This window comes from Equus quagga, chromosome 11 (genome assembly GCF_021613505.1).
Source record: "Equus quagga isolate Etosha38 chromosome 11, UCLA_HA_Equagga_1.0, whole genome shotgun sequence".
Taxonomy (NCBI): domain Eukaryota; kingdom Metazoa; phylum Chordata; class Mammalia; order Perissodactyla; family Equidae; genus Equus; species Equus quagga.
In genome coordinates this window covers 70048817-70065208 of record NC_060277.1, presented here as the reverse complement: position 1 = coordinate 70065208, position 16392 = coordinate 70048817, and the positions used below count along the sequence as shown (strand labels likewise).

The window sequence follows — 16392 nt, the reverse complement described above, 5'->3', positions numbered from 1 at the left end:
AACAAATAAATGTAAAATGTGCAAGTGTATAAACAGAGTAAAGTTTATTTCTCTCTGATGTAACAGTTCTAGTGAGTGTCCTTGGTGCTGGTGGCCTCCTGGTTGTAGAGAACTAAGGACACAGGCTCATTCCACTGTGTGACTCCATCACCCCATTTAACCTCCTGGCCATTTGCATCCTCCTTGCCCAGGGGGAAAGTGAATTTGGAAGAAGCCCAGAATTGCAACACATGGATGGATTGGCTAGAACTCAGTCTCATGACCAAACCTCAGTACAAGGGAGCCTGGGAAATGTAGTCTAGTTGCGTGTCCAGGAAGAAGAGATCAAAGTGGATTTGAGTGAGATGCTAGTAGTCTCTGCCACAATTAGTATGCTTCAGAGTCAAGGTGGATGAAAGGAGGGAACCAATAGCAAAACAGTTAAGAGAACCTTACAATATTTCAGGCAGAAAGTGATGGTAGTCAAAGATAAAGCACTGAGACAATAAGTACAAAACTTATGTATGAATTATTCAAAATTAAGAATCAATAAGATCACATGTGGAGGTGAGGGATAACATGAGTGATAGTACCTGGTAGCATCCCACATGTGGGGAACCCATGAAATAAACATGGGTATGCTCAAACTGTTGAGTTCAAACTTACTAGTGCAAAAAATGAACAATATTCCCAATAATTTCTGTAAGCGAGGTAAAAATAAACAAGATATGGTTCTCTTCTTCAAAAAAGATAACAGTCTACTTAGGTGGGATAAGCAGAGTATGAGGCCAGACATGTTGCCAAGATGACTGAATGTGGAAATATGAGAAACCAGATCAAGCCTACAGATACAGACCTGAGAGTCCACTAAGAAGCAGTTGAAGTCATGATACAGTTGGATGAGTCACCAAAGGAAAGAATAAAGAAAGGGAAGACAAGGTTGAAGAGCGGATTTGGGTGAGATGTTAGAGAAAAACATTATGATTACGTATATTTAATAGTTTTGAATAGAGACAAAACTTATCCAGAAGGTGGTGAATGTCTACTTTAAACACTGATCTCGTATTGCTACAAACTAACCCCAATGGTCTTTGTGATTTACAGTCTTCTAATACCAGCGTAGATGCTTGTTATCTCCTGGCTCTGGGCTTATTCTGAGTTTGGTCAGTGGGACCATTTAAATTATCCAAGGTTCTCCTTGTACTGACCATCCTTTGCACTAGAGTGTATTTTCCAAGACCCCAAAATACTGTCCTTTCCTTTTCACATGTAATAAAATTAGTGTGTGATTCAGGCTTCTCCATTAAGTTCTGAGGTCCTTGAGAGCAGAGACTATGTCATATATGAATAAACTATATTGTTCACATATTTATGATTTTTCTATGATGCCTAACAAAGTTTTTACCACACAGAAAATGAACTTTATTCATTAAATGATTAAACTACAGGAGTTTGGGTGATGGTTCTGGGGTTGGGGAGGTGGGGCATCTGTGATTCAAGATTGTCACTTGTAAAACATGAGTGTCCAGGGTTAATTGTCAATTAGTTCCACTGAACAACAGTGATGTATTAATTATCTCTAGATTTAGTAAATCCAGGTATAGACACAGCTGCCTCGCTAGTCAAAGTGGTGGTTTAGGATGATCATTACACATAACATTTCACTAATAATTCTGCTTTATTCTCCCCTTTTCTGCTGAAGGGTCCATGAGAGAAGACAACCAGTCCTCTAACATGGATTTCATCCTCCTAGGAGTTACTGGTCAACAGGAACAGGAAGATTTCTTCTTCATCCTTTTCCTGTTCACTTACCCCATCACATTGATTGGTAATCTGCTCATCATCTTGGCCATTCGCTCTGACATTCGCCTTCACAACCCCATGTATTTTCTCCTTGCCAACCTCTCCTTTGTTGACATCTGCTTCTCCTCTGTAACACTCCCTAAGATGCTTACCAACCATCTCTTGGACACCAAAGCCATCTCCTTTGAAGGATGCCTAACACAGATGTATTTTATGATTGGCATGGCTAACATAGATAGCTATATCTTGGCAGCAATGGCATATGATCGTGCTGTGGCCATCAGCCGCCCACTTCATTACACAACAATTATGAGCCCACTGTTCTGTGTCCTACTAGTTGTTGGGTCCTGGGTGGTTGGAAATGCCAATGCTCTCCCACACACTCTACTCACAGCTCAACTGTCCTTCTGTGGAAACCAGAGAGTGGTCAACTTCTATTGCGACATGGCCTCTTTGTTCAAGCTGTCCTGTTCCGAGATCAGCTTCAATGTGAAGATGATGTACCTAGGGGTTGGGGTTTTCTCCTTGCCATTACTATGCATCATCATCTCCTATGTTCGAGTCTTTTCCACTGTCTTACGGGTTCCATCCACCAAAGGTGTGTTCAAAGCCTTCTCTACCTGTGGTTCCCACCTCACAGTTGTTTCTTTGTATTATGGGACAGTCATGGGCATGTATTTCCGCCCTCTGACTAGTTACAGCCTAAAGGATGCTGTGATAACTGTGATGTACATCGCAGTGACCCCAATGTTAAATCCTTTCATCTATAGTCTGAGAAACCAGGACATGAAGGCTGCCCTGGGGAAGCTCTTCAGCAAGAGAATCTCCTCATAACCTCATACTTTGGAGATTTTGCTCACAGATTAGGATGCATTTGAAAATCCAACCCAATATCCTCCCCCTCCAAGAAACCACCTTTGATCTCCCAGGGCAAAGCCACTCAGGTCTACAGGCTTCCATTCACTCTTATCAGGTCCAAAAGCTTAACCAGTGTCAGCAATATATGGCTCACCATTTCAGGCATCTGGTATAATTGAGCTAAGAGGCAATATCATCTTTTGCTCTGAGCCTCTTTCAAGGTGTTAATGTAAGAGTGGATTTCTCTTGGTTCTTTTATTCATTTTCTTACCTTTAGCCAATATTCCTCCTGTTATACTCTAAATTTTCCACCTTTGGAAGGGACATTAGGTTAATCCACTGTGCTGGTCCAGATTGCAGGCAGCAGTACTGGTCTAGCAAGTCCCCACACCTCAGTCCACTTCTATTCAAATAAGGTAAGGTTACATAGGTACAGAATTACTGAGGTATCCTGACCACTATGCAACCAACTATGCCAGATGGGGTCAAAATACAATCCACCCTATCAGGCCTTAGGAATTCTGACTTAAGATTCAAAAACGTAGTTATAGTTTCTTGCATAGGAATTATCCTTGCATCCAGGCCTTGTAGTTGGGCACTGGTCCTGTGACCATGGCCTCAAGCAGGTAGAAAAAAAAAATCAAGGTAATGTGAGAAAGAAAGAAAAGTATGGTCATTATACCAGTGTACTCCTTCCTTGGCAAGAATTGCATAGTCATACCAGCAACGTTCCCCACATCCTATTCCCCAGATCCACTGGAAAAGCAGAAAACCATCCAGTGGGGATACTCCTTTAGCCTCATTCATGTTCATATTGGGTGTGAGCACACAATCATGAGGGCCTGTAAGCCAACCCTACATGTCTTTATCTCCCTCCATTTTGTTTTATTTTTAAAGATTGGCACCTGAGCTAACAACTGTTGCCAATCTTCTTTTCTTTTTGTTTCTACTTTTTCTCCCAAAATCCCCCAAGTACATAGTTGTATATTTTAGTTGTGGGTCCTTCTAGTTGTGGTATGTGGGATGCTGCCTCAACATGGCCTAGTGAGCAGTGACATGTTCGCGCCCTGGATCCGAACTGGTGAAACCCTGGGCCGCAGAAGCGGAGAACGCAAATTTAACCACTCGGCCACGGGGCCAGCCCCTATCTCCCACCATTCTAGATAACCAATATTTTAGTTGCCCATTCCAATTCTCTCTCAAACTACTACTCTGAGGAAGCTATCTCTCTGCCCATTGTGGGACGTTATAGGCTGAAAAGTGTGTTCCTTGGTCTGAAGAAACAATTGTCAGCCATTCAAAATGGTACAATAGCTTCTCTTCCAGTTCTTTTATAGCACTCAGCATTTGCATCTACCATCAGGTAAGCAATGCCTAGTCTAGAGTCAGTGTCTATTCCTGTTAAGACCCATTTGTAGCTCCCCAGCACTACCAGCATCAGTCTCACTTGTCAGCCAGGATCAGGGCCTTCCCCACAGAGAATCTGCCACATAGCCATCTTCCATCTCTGTCTCTTACGCTGGCAGAGAGAATAGTTCTTACTGGGATTTTGTGCTTCACTGGGTGCAAGAGGAGTACTTCCAGATTCAGCCCATTTCTGCATTGCTGCAATACCCCATGTCCACTCATTTCATGGATCCAGGTGGCCCTCTAAAGTGAGGACATGGACATGGGGATATCTGCTTATAATTCCAACCACCTTTGAAACCTGGAAAGGAGTTCTTCTGATGGGCATCAATGTGTTCTATTTTAAAGCACCCCTCAAATTCCCGTAGTGATTTCCATAGGGCCGTGCCCCATATGGGCATCCCTTTAGTAAGCCAGGTTTCTATCATCCTACTACCTGATCATATGGTTAGGCCATTGGTCACTGCCCATGAGTCAGTAAAATCCAAATATAGGGGCTTTTATGACTGTTCAATCAGTGTCAGGATCTGAACCCAGAGCTACCCCAAATATTTAACCTCTAGCCACATGTGGCTATAGAACTCTTAAAATGGACTAGACTAACTGAAATGTATTGTAAGTGCAAATTACAATCTGGGTTTTAAATATTATAAAATATTTGAATATTGTTTTAAAATACTTACTGCATGTTGAAATAGTAATTTGGAATATTGGGTTAAATAGGTATACTATTAAAATGATTTTCATTTGTTTCTTTTTCCTTTTCTCCCCATCTTTATTGTTTTATCGTTTGTCTTTTCAAAAAACTGGCTCTTACTTTCATTGGCCTTTTCTTTTGTTGTTGTTTTTTTTTTCTTCTATTTTGTCTATTTCTGCTCTGCTCTTTGTTATTTCCTTCCGTTTGCTAACTTTGAGCTTAATTTGTTTTCCTTTTTTAGTTTCATGAGGTGTCAAGTTATGTTACTACTTGATATCTTTATTTTTTTCTTAATGTAGGTGTTTATTGCTACAAACTTCTCATGTTGAATGGCTTTGGCAGCATCCCATAGATTCTGATATGTTGTGTTTCCATTTTTGTTTGTTTCAAATACTTTTTTGATTTCCCTTTGGATTCCTTATTTGATTCTTCAGTTGTTCAGAAGTGTGTTATTTACCTTCCACATATTTGTGAATTTTCCAGCTTTTCTTTTGTTATTCATTTCTAGTTTCATATCATTGTGTTCAGAAAACACATTTTGTGTGATTTCAATCATTTTAAATTTACTAAGACTTGTCTTGTGACCAATCATACAATCTGTCCTGGAGAATTTTCCATGTGCAATTGAGAATAACGTGTATTCTGCTGCTGCTGGATGGAATGGTCTGTATATTTCTATTATGTCTACTTGGTCTAAAGTATAGTTCAAGTCCAAAGTTTCTTTGGTGATTGTCTGTCTGGATGATCTGTCCATTGTTGAAAGTGGTGTATTAGAATTCCTTAATATTATTGTACTGTTGTCTATTTCTCCGTTAAAACCCCATAATTCCAATCTCTGCCTTCTTCATCATGTGGAATTTCCCTGTGTGTCTGTGTCTTCATACGACTGTGTTCTTACAAGGACACTGGTCATATTGGATTAGAAGCCTACTCTACTGCCGTATGACCTCATCCTAACTTAACTAATTACATCTACAATGACCCTATTTCCTCATGAGGTCACTTTTTGAAGTATTGGGGGTTAGGATGTCAGCATATCTTTTTTGGAGGACACAATTCAGCCCATTACAGCAGGCACACAAAGAAATAAAGCATCATGATTAAAAACTAGTAGAGGGATCCTTTTTTTCCACAACCTCTCCAACATTTGTTACTTTTTGTTTTGGTTGTTTTTGCCATTCTAATGGGTGTAAGGTGATATCTTAGTGTAGTTTTGATTTGCATTTCCCTGATGATCAGTGATGACAAATATCTTTTCATGTGCCTATTGACCATCCAAATATCTTCTTGGGAGAAATGTCTGTTCATGTCTCCTGCCCATTTTTTGATCAGGTTGTTTGATTTTTTGTTGTTGAGTGTGTGAATTGATGATTGGGTGAAGAAGATATGGTATATATATATATACAATGGAATACTACTCAGCCATAAAAAAAATAACATCATCCCATTCACAACAACATGGATGGATCTTGAGGGAATTACGTTAAGTGAAATAAGCCAGATAGAGAAGGACAATCTCTGTATGACACCACTTATATGAGGAATTTAAACATGTGGACAAAGAGAACAGATTATGGCTACCAGGGGAAAAGGGGGATGGTGAGTGGGCACAAAGGGTGAAGGAGTGCACCTACAACACGACTGACAAACACTAATGTACAACTGAAATTTCACAAGATTGTAAACTATCATAAACTCAATAAAAATTAACTTTAAAAAAAAACTAGTAGAAAAGAGAGACAATAAAACAGACCCATAAAGACTTTAGAACTTTAGAACAAAAACTATGAAAAGACACTTGGAATAAGATTCTAAAAAAATCTATTGAATTTCCATAAATAAAATGTACAATAACTTTAAAAAGTCAACTAGTTTTGGCAGCAGAATGGGCAGAGCAGAGGAGAAAATTACATGATAAGAATGTAGACTAGAAGAACTTATCCAGAATGTAGCACAGAGATTTTTTAAAAGATGGAAAATGAAGATTGTTGGAAATATTGAACATAAATTGATAAAGGTAGATTAAGATCATATTTAATTGGAGCTCTAGAAGTTGTTCAGAGATCATGGGAAAACAATAACAAAGAGTATTGCCCATGAGTTTATTAAAAAGGATATATTTGAAAACCTAACAAAATTGAACTTTCAATTGTTGGAAGACATCAAAAACAAAGATGAAAGAAAATTGGCAAATTGGGAAACTGTGTGGAATTATTTGCAAAATATATGGCCAAAGGATCACATCCACAAGACATACAGAGTTTTTATAATTCAATAAAAAATTAATAATCAAGTGGAAAAAGAAGCAAAGGACTTCAAAAAACAATTTCAGGAGGCCATGACATTAGCAAGATGTCAAGGATAAGAGGTCTCAATGCTCATCTCCCCCAAAAAACAATAAAAACGATAAGTAAATAACTACAAACTGATGGAAGTAGCTCCAGGAAAGCTCAGGACTACAACAAAGAAGCAGCAGAAATCCTGTGGAGCTCGAAAACCGAAAATGACCACATGGAAAATGTAGGGAACGTTTTACCTTCATCGCCCCATGCCTCATCCAGAGCAGCTCAGTGCCAAAAGGGATCTCCTTGAGGATTTTACCCCATGGGAAAAGGAGAGTGGGAGAACCCCAGCAAGCCTCATCACCCCTGTGAACATTTGCAGACTTTGCTACCAAGGGCCCCCACAGTCTTCACCAATGCTGCACTCATCTGATGGAGCAGCCAGGATTCCCTGCCAATGCATCTCCTCCCCCTGGCTGGAGCTGTTGCTGCAGTGAGACCTGCCTCCAGGGGCCCCAGTCACTACTGTGCCTGCTGTCTGAGAAAGCCACAGCACCTTCTCATCTACAGGAAGGGAGCTGCTGCTGCTCTAAACCCTGCCCCCTGAGCCAAAGTCACAGCTTTGACCCACCCTCACCAAGCCAAGCTGCACTGCTCTGTGACTGCATCCTGAGTCCTAAGTAGAAGCTTTGACCTGCCATCACCAGGGAGCACTGCCACTGCCCTGTGTGCACTAGCCCCTGGGTCCTGAGTCAGGGCTTTGACATTCCATCACAGAGGCCATGCTGCTGCTGTTGTTCTGTGCCTGGCTCTTCGATCCTCAGTCTTTCCATGGACCCACCATCACTAGGCTGCACTGCTGCAGCTCTCTGTCCCACCACCTTGGTCCTGAGTTAGGCTTTGAGCCACCATCACCAGGGCCACACTGATGCTGTTCCGATCCATGCCCCCTGGGGCACGAGTTGGGACTTTGACCTGCCATCTCCAGGGCTTGCTTCTGCTGCATCCTGCCAGCCGGGCCCAAATTGCTGCTGCATTTCCCCTTCTCCTCAGAGCCTGAGTCACTTCAGTGAGCCCAGAAAACCAGACTCCAGATCCACAGGAGATCTGCACATGCTTGCACCTCAGACAACAGCGCCATCACCACAGCAAGTGCACCTGATCCCAGAACCCCAGCTCTGCTGTCACTCTGACTGCAGCACACCAGACCTGGTGCCAAGAGGGATCCCCTTGGCTAGAGCTTTCCCCCAAGGGAAAAATAGGAGAGAAGGAGAATGCCAGCAGCCTTCACATCAAGGACCCTAATAACTCTAGCTGTCACTGCCACCTGCAGGGCCTCCACAGTTTTGGCCACCAAAACCCCCTGAAATCTATGCCAATGTCAATCTCAGCCAAGGGAGCTACTTCAAACTAAAAGGTGTCTGCTGAGCAAAGGAAACAATCAATAAACTAAAAAGCAACCTATGGAATAGGAGAAAATATTTGCAAAGCATATATCTAATAAGGGGTTAAATTCCAAAATATATAAAGAACTTGTACAACACAATACAAAACAGCAAATAATCCACTTTAAAAAATGGGCAAAGGATCTGAACAGACATTTTTCTAAAGAAGACATTCAAATGACCAACAGGTACATGAAAAGGTGCTCAACGTCACTAATCATCAGGGAAATGCAAATGAAAACCATGAGCTATCACCTCACACCTGTTAGGATGGCTATTGTCAAAAAGGCAAGAAATAGGAAGTGTTGGTGAAGAAGTAGAGAAAAGAAAACTTTTGTGCAATCTTGGTGGGAAAGTAAATTGGTGCAGCCACTATGGAGAACAGTATGGAGGTTCCATAAAAAGTCAAAAATAGAACTACCATATGATCCAGCAATTCCACTTTTGAGACTATATCTGAAGGAAATGAAATCACTATCTTGAAGAGACATCTGCACTCCCATGTTCACTCCAGACTTATTCACCATAGCCAAGATAGGGAAACAACCTAAGTGTCTTTCAGTGAATCGTTGGATAAAGAAAATGTATATATATATATACACACACACACACACAAAGGAATATTATTCATCCATATAGAAGGAATACCTACCGCTTGTGACAACATGAATGGAATTTGATGGCATTATGCTCAGTGAAATAAGCCAGACAAAGACAAATTCTGTATGGTAACACTTGTATGTGGAATCCAAAAACAAAAGGCCTATTTCATAGAAACAGAATAGAATGGCAGTTGCCAGGAACTGGGGGGAGGGATTAATAGAGAAATGTAGGTCATAGGGTATAAACTTTCAGTTATAAGGTGATTAGAATCTGAGAATCTAATGTGCATCCTGATGACTAAAGTTAGTAATATGGTATTGTACACTTGAAATTTGCTAAGAGTATATCCTAAGGGTTCTCACTGCACACCAAAAAAAGTTAACTTTGTGAGGTGGTGGATGTGCTAATTATCTTGATCTTGACAATCATTCCACAATGTATATCAAGTCATCGCATTGCACACTTAAATATATGCAATTATATTGGTCAATTATTCCACAATGAACTTGGAGAAAAAAACACAATTCCCAATGAGGAAATACTCACAGTTTGTGTTAGTAGGCTCAGGCCTCCATAATAAAATGCTACAGACTGAGTGATTTAAGCAACAGAAATTTATTTTCTTACAGTTATGGATGCTGGAAGGCTGAGATCAGGATGCCAGCATGGTCAGGGTCTGGTGAGAACTCTCTTTCTGGCTTGTAGAAGGTGACCTTCCCTCTGTGTCCTCACATGGCAGGGAGAGAGAAATGTTACCAAGCAAGGGCTCGCTGCCCAATGCACATAGAAGCTAATACCATGGCACCAGATTTTGAGAGAAGAAAGAGCTTTACTGCAGGGTTGGCCAGCAGGGAAACAGTAGGCAGGGCTTAAACCTGTCTCCCTGAGCTGAATCGGGACAGAATTTTAAGGAGTTGGGAGTGGGAGTGGTCACAAAAAATGCTAGCTTGGCAGAATCTGATTGGATGCTGGGAGTGTAAATATCTCAAGTCTAGTGTGCTACAAATCAAGGGACTTCTCATTGGGTTTTCCATGCTGCTTTCACATCACATTGAGTTCCTCAGTTAGGGAACTTTTGGTTCTGGCACAGTTCAAGGTCATCTGAGGACAAGTTTCCATCTTCTGCTCATGCTCTGTGATTCCATCTTCTGCGCATGCTCTCTGCACTGGGCTCCTACGGGAACATGCATGGCTCCAGGAGAGACGCAGAGGAGCAAACCAGTGGCAGTTCTGTGCATGTGACATTGCCCTGTCATGCTCCCTGGCTCTTCTCTGAAAAAAAAAAATAGCTTACAAAATGTTTTAGAGAGGCAAATGGGTCAATGGGTACCAAGACTGTTTTAGTCCCCCCTTTTCTTTGTCCATTCCTCATTCTTGAGGGATTAGGGGTGACACTGCTCTATTTACTTCCTGCTGGTTAGACGTACAGATCTGGGTTTGAGGAATGAAATTGTTTCACACTGAATTGCAAATATTCAGGGGTCCCGGGAACTGGGCCTTTATGTTGAATGGTCATTGTATGCTTTAGGGGTATGTGTTTAAGGATATGAGACACCTACCAAATGCAGAGCTTGACAGGAAGGAATACAAATCCTAGCAAGCACAAAACAATGATACCTAGTTTAAACAATTCCTCAAATACAGACCTTATTCCTCGTGAGATCTGAAAGAAGATATTCCTAAGAGATTGAATCCAGATTCTTGTAAGGACATTTGTTGGAGCCAAGCTGCCTTTTGTCTGATTTTTTCCATATGAAATTCAACCTCTGAAGAGGTTCAGTAAAGTATATTCTTTGGGGGGAGGGGGATCCTTGTGAGGCCATTGCATGTCACAGGCAGATGTCCCCACACCTCTGTAAAATCCCTACTCACCTGGGAATGTCCCAAAGGATCAGAGGGAACAGTGTCTCTTTTCTTTGGAGTCAGAAGACCCTCATAAAGTTAATTTGATAAGGGAGTTTGTTACAGTCAAGAAACTCAGTCCCCAAAGAGTCAATTCAGTTTAAATTAACACCACCACACAAAACCTTAACACACAGTACAACTCTACATATGACGTGAACCAGATTCATAAAGTTATAATTCCAACTGAGGTTCCAGGAGTAGCTGGATTATCAGGACTACCTCATGAGTGAACCCTTTATCCTGTTTCTAATTATCCTGGGTTCAGGCTCAACATTTGGGACTCAGTCCACCAGCATTCCCCAGAGTGCAGGTGAAGCTTGTATTTCCAGAGGATCAAACCAGAGAGACAATAGCTTTCTTAAGGTTACTCACCCAGAGACATCTTGGTCCAGAAGCAATTTCTTTTCAAAGAAGTGAAGAAAGCACTGGAGAGCCTGGAGCACTGCAGTGGGAAACAGGAATCCAACCAGCCAGGCCTCTAGACAAAGTAGTCTAGGTAGCTGCTTAGGGTCAGCGATAAGGGCCACCACTCCACTGGGCGCTGTGGAGCCTCCAGTATGTAGTTACACAACCGTGGTCTCTTTTTGTTTAGCAGAAGTTGTTACTGAGCAATGGCCCACTGCCTGACATGCATACAAGCCAATATTATGGCCTTAGCTTTTGAGAAAAGAAAGAGCTTTATTGCATGGCCAACCAGCAAGGAGACAGGAGGCAAAGCTCAAATCTGTCTCCCCAGGCTGAAGCAGGACAGACTTTTAAGGGGTTGGGAGTGGGAGCAGTTATGCAAAACACTAGCTTGGAGGAAGTTGATTGGATGGTGGGAATGTAAGGGTCTCCCAAGTCCAGTGTGCTAAAAATCAAGGGACTCCTTGCTTCTTATGCACTTCCCTGCACTGCTTTCTCACCACAGAGTTCCATAGTTAGGGAACGTTTGGTTCCTAGGCAGCTCAAGGTCATCTGAGGACAAGGTTTCCATCTTCTGCACATACTCCAGCTACAAGACATGCAGTTTTTGCTCATTGTCTGTGCAAAACAATTTTGATATTTTGTTATCAATACTTACAATTTCATGGATGGATGGATACAATAGAGCTAGTACAAATTGGTCTATGATGGTTACAGACTTTTTTGATGATCATTTCACAACAAACATAAATATCAAATCATTACATTGTACACTTGAAACTAATATAGTGTTATATGTTGATTATACATCCCCAAAAGAGAATATAGTAAAAGTGATGGGCATAGCTTCTGAGATTAGGTATTAAAAGACTATGATCTCTCTCTCTCTCTCCCTCTATCTCTCTCTCTATTCCTACCTTTTTGTGTCCAGAGCTTTTATTTCTCAAGTATGCAATACATTATTATTAGCTATAGTCACCCTGCTGCATTAGATCCCCAGAACTCATTCCTCTTATGACTGAAAGTTTGTACCCTTTGACCAACATTCCCCATTTCCCTCACCCCTCAGCCCCTGGAAACCATCATTCTACTCTCTGGTTCTGTAAGTTTGACTTTTTAGATTTCATCTATAAATGAGATCATATATATGTGTGTGTGTGTGTGTGTGTGTGTGTGTGTGTGTATAATACAACTAATTCAGCCTGTAGCTGAGAGAGTCTGGAGCTGAGTTATAGGGTCTCTGGATCTGCTGTCAGACTGAGGTCAGAGGGCCTGCCTCAGGGTTCAGACAAGTGTGTCTCCTGTTTGGCCGCTCTGTGGGCAGGACTGGTGACTAAGAGGGGCTGGAGCCTGGCTGTGGACTGCTTCAGGGTCCAAAGCAGGACCAAAGTCAGCACACCTGTCACCTAAGGCATAGATGGGTGTGAAAATAGTCATTCAAATCATTTTGTGTATGGCTTAATTCTGTCATGGAAACTCAGCTGGGAAATGCTAGTATAAAGAATCTCATTAAAGCAACAGGTCACACACCCACATAGAACCATCACTGTGGCCAGGCCAGTTAGATATGCTGACAACTCCACTCTGGAGCCATGGAGGCAGAACCGCCACGATGCCAAATGGAAATTGGCAGCTGTTAGAAAGGGGGAAAGAGAGTCATAAAGACTATAAATGTTCACCACAAGCAATTGTCAAATAAAATAAAATGTAGACTCCTGGTTTCCACTCTGACATGTAAAGAGCTTGGAAGTCATTCCTCTTGTCCTCAAAATAAGAAGAAAGATGAACAATATAAAACACAGCTCTTCTTAGATCCAGCTCTTAAGTAATTGAGGCCATGTGAATATGAAATTAACCTTTGCTGTTGTAAAACACTGAGATTTTAGGGGCTGTTTGTTAGCGCAACATGGCCTGGCCTGTCTTTCCTGATACAGATGGAAAAGTCTTTTCTACTCAAAGTAAGACACAAAGTCAAAAAGCATTATAAGAAGGGGCAAACAGATCTGACCACCTAAAAATGGCACATGTCTATTTGGCAAAACACGCATCAAATTAAAAGACAAGTGGCAAGTTAGAGAAAGTATTTGCAACCTACATGAAAGAAAGCTGATATCCACAACAATTGAGTTCCTAACAAACAAACAGTCTAATGGAAAAGAGAGCGAAAATTGTCAAAATGCAATTCCAAAAGGAAAAATACAATTGGCCAATAAATATGTGAAAGGATATCTAATTGCAGTGTTAAGTAAAATAAAAATTGAAATAAAAATATTGCCCTTTCTCAATCTTCAGATGGTAAAAATTAAAGACCTTTATTTATAATAACACTTGATAGCAGGGATGTAGGTTAATAGCCACTACCACAACCTACTGGATATACAAGTTTGTGCCAAAGCTGTGGAAAGTAAGAGGACAATATATATGCGTGTGTGAACATCTATATCAAAATTTATATTTTTATTTCCTTTAATTTGATAAAGTTATTCTTAGGAATAGACCCTAGGTAAATAATTACAGAAATCTGGAAAGATTCTTCTGTAAAGATATTCATCTGAGCATTGTTTGTTATTGCAAAACAATTGAAAAGAAGCCAAATTATTTAAATAGAAGGTTGATTAAATAAATTATTGTTTATGTGTACAATGATATACTGTACAAACATTAAAACAAAGTATGATTTTAGCCTTTGATATAAAAGATTATATTGCATAATGCATAGAAAAATAAAAAATAAAACAGAACAGTAATAGTTCTAGTGATGTAAAATATGCATATCATATATGTGTCAAATCTCTGGAAAAATATGTATAAAATCCTTAAGAGAGGGTAACTCTCAATAATGGTATTTTTGGTGCTGTGAAGGGACATTTGCATTTTTATTTTCTGCTTGACAAAATAACGTTGTTTGAATATTTCTGCTATCAGATATAACACTTCTAAATAATTTTAAAATAAAGGTATTTAAATTTGAGGACAGAAATCCCAAAGGGAATACAGCTTGCCTACTTGTTAAAGAAGCCCTTCGGTCTGGGAGGATAAACAGGACACAGGAACGATTTCCAAGGAAAAAATCCTTAAGGGTTTGGTATGAATGCTTAGGAGGAGGAAAGGCCAAGGTCTGGGGATCTCCTGGGGTAGCAGATAAGATTAATTGGGACAGTGTTAAACACTCATGGGGTAAATGGAGTGGTTGAAATGGTGGTGGTGATGCTCTCAAAATGTTTTTTGCTCAGCCCTAGGAAAAAGTTCATCCAGACTATTGTAATCAAAGGTCATTAAAAGTGAACAACTGTGGAGAGATGATCTTGTCCCAGTTCCTTATGGTATAGTTCAAAATAAGCCCAAACATAGAAAGGAAATTTCTAAGGTCACAGAGCAGTAGTTGCAATCTATGTTCCTGATTTTCATTCACAAGAATTTTGCCCTTTAAGGGAAGCTTATTCTCTTTAACCTGGAAGTGTCTGGAAACCCAAGAGTATCAGGAAAGAGACATACTTCTTTGTTCTTTAGACTGTATTGACAAGCGCTGCCCCCAAAGGCAGGGAGGCTGATGACTTTGATGGACCAGTGGCATTATGGATAATCGTTAGCAGGTGCATCTTCTGTCCCTCTCCCCCACCTGTCAGTTCTACTCTCTGTCCTTCTAGGATCCTGTCCTAGCCAGAGGAAGGAAAAGAGGAGTATACAGACTACTTTCCCTTATTATGCCTTCAGCAAAGCTTAAACTTTTTTTCCTTCTAATAAGGCTGGGGCCCAACTGTAACATCAGAGGTGTTAGTTATTATATGGCCACAGACTAATAGGAAGTGATTCTATAGTACGAATTTTATTCTCATCTCCCATTCATATTTATTCTTGATGGAGAATGAAAAGAAGAAATATTCATTCTTCTTTTCCTCCTCACTCCTCATCCTTCTTTTTCACCTCTCACTCACTCCTCACTCACTCCTCTTTTTCTCATCGACCCCATCAGCATTCCTGAGCCATCTAGTTTGATACTCCTAATTCTCTCATCCTTTCTCCTCTCCCATTCTCTTGTGTCCTTTCCCTAATTTCTGCCTTTCCTTCTCACCTCTCTTGCTCACCTCTGATCCCATCCATCCCTAAGTCCTCGTATTATTTCTTCATTCCTCCACTCCCAATCCTGACCCATCTCCCACTCTCATATCTTTTCCTTCTGTCTTCATCTCAGCCCTTCCCTCAAGTTCCTTGGCTTCAAGAAGACATCACAGAGAAGCCAGGCTCCAGGTGTAGCCATGGGACAGTTTCAGGAATGATACAGGAGAGGGACAGTAGAATTGCCTGGACAAGGTTAGTAGCCTTCCAAGGGAGGCTGGAAAAAAGATACAAATTGGCAATGGATGTGCTGAAGCCTGGATAAACATCAAGACGTGGAAATTCTCTGGGACAGAGTTGTTCTGATGTACTAATAAAATGAATTTATAAAGAGGCATCACTCCCAAGGACTTCATTTATGGATATTTTCTGAACTAGGAGGTTTGGGAGAGAAAAGTAAGACTTTGGAGGAGAAGGTTATATTGGACATTCTACATTGAAAATGCTAAGGACCCGGTTGGAATATAAATATTTATTCTTTCAAAGGCTTGATCATAAATATGAGCAAGGTAACTTATTCAACAGGAAAGAAAGACATGCAGGGGATGGAGGTGGAACTTTCCTTTTTTGACCTGAGGATATGTCATGTATGCACTAAAGTAGGTTTTATTTAGTGGGCTCTTTCCCTCTCTAGACCCTACCTGTCCCCTAAACATCCTATGGGATCCTTGTGTGGTAGTGAAGAAAAGGAACTGATTTTCTTGGAGGTGAAAGGCAAACAGTAAAATAGAATAATCCTTGGGATTGAGTCAGTGGTTTGAAACAGCTTTCTGCGTTCTGATCTAGAGAGAATCTCAAGTCCACACCAGAAGAAAATTTCACAGTGATATTCTCAGTAACGTAGGCTGTGATTACCCAACTAGCACTTCCCTGTAGGACATTGCTTCCCAGA

The 16392-nt window shown here is 40.8% G+C and overlaps 1 protein-coding gene across 1 annotated transcript; it reads left to right on the top strand.

The window, feature by feature from the left end:
* Positions 1 to 1686: 1686 nt before the first annotated feature.
* On the top strand, positions 1687 to 2616 carry LOC124247857 (olfactory receptor 1A1-like). The gene has a single exon (XM_046677637.1). It carries the CDS (start codon positions 1687 to 1689, stop codon positions 2614 to 2616), a length of 930 nt encoding a protein of 309 aa, XP_046533593.1.
* Positions 2617 to 16392: the final 13776 nt, after the last annotated feature.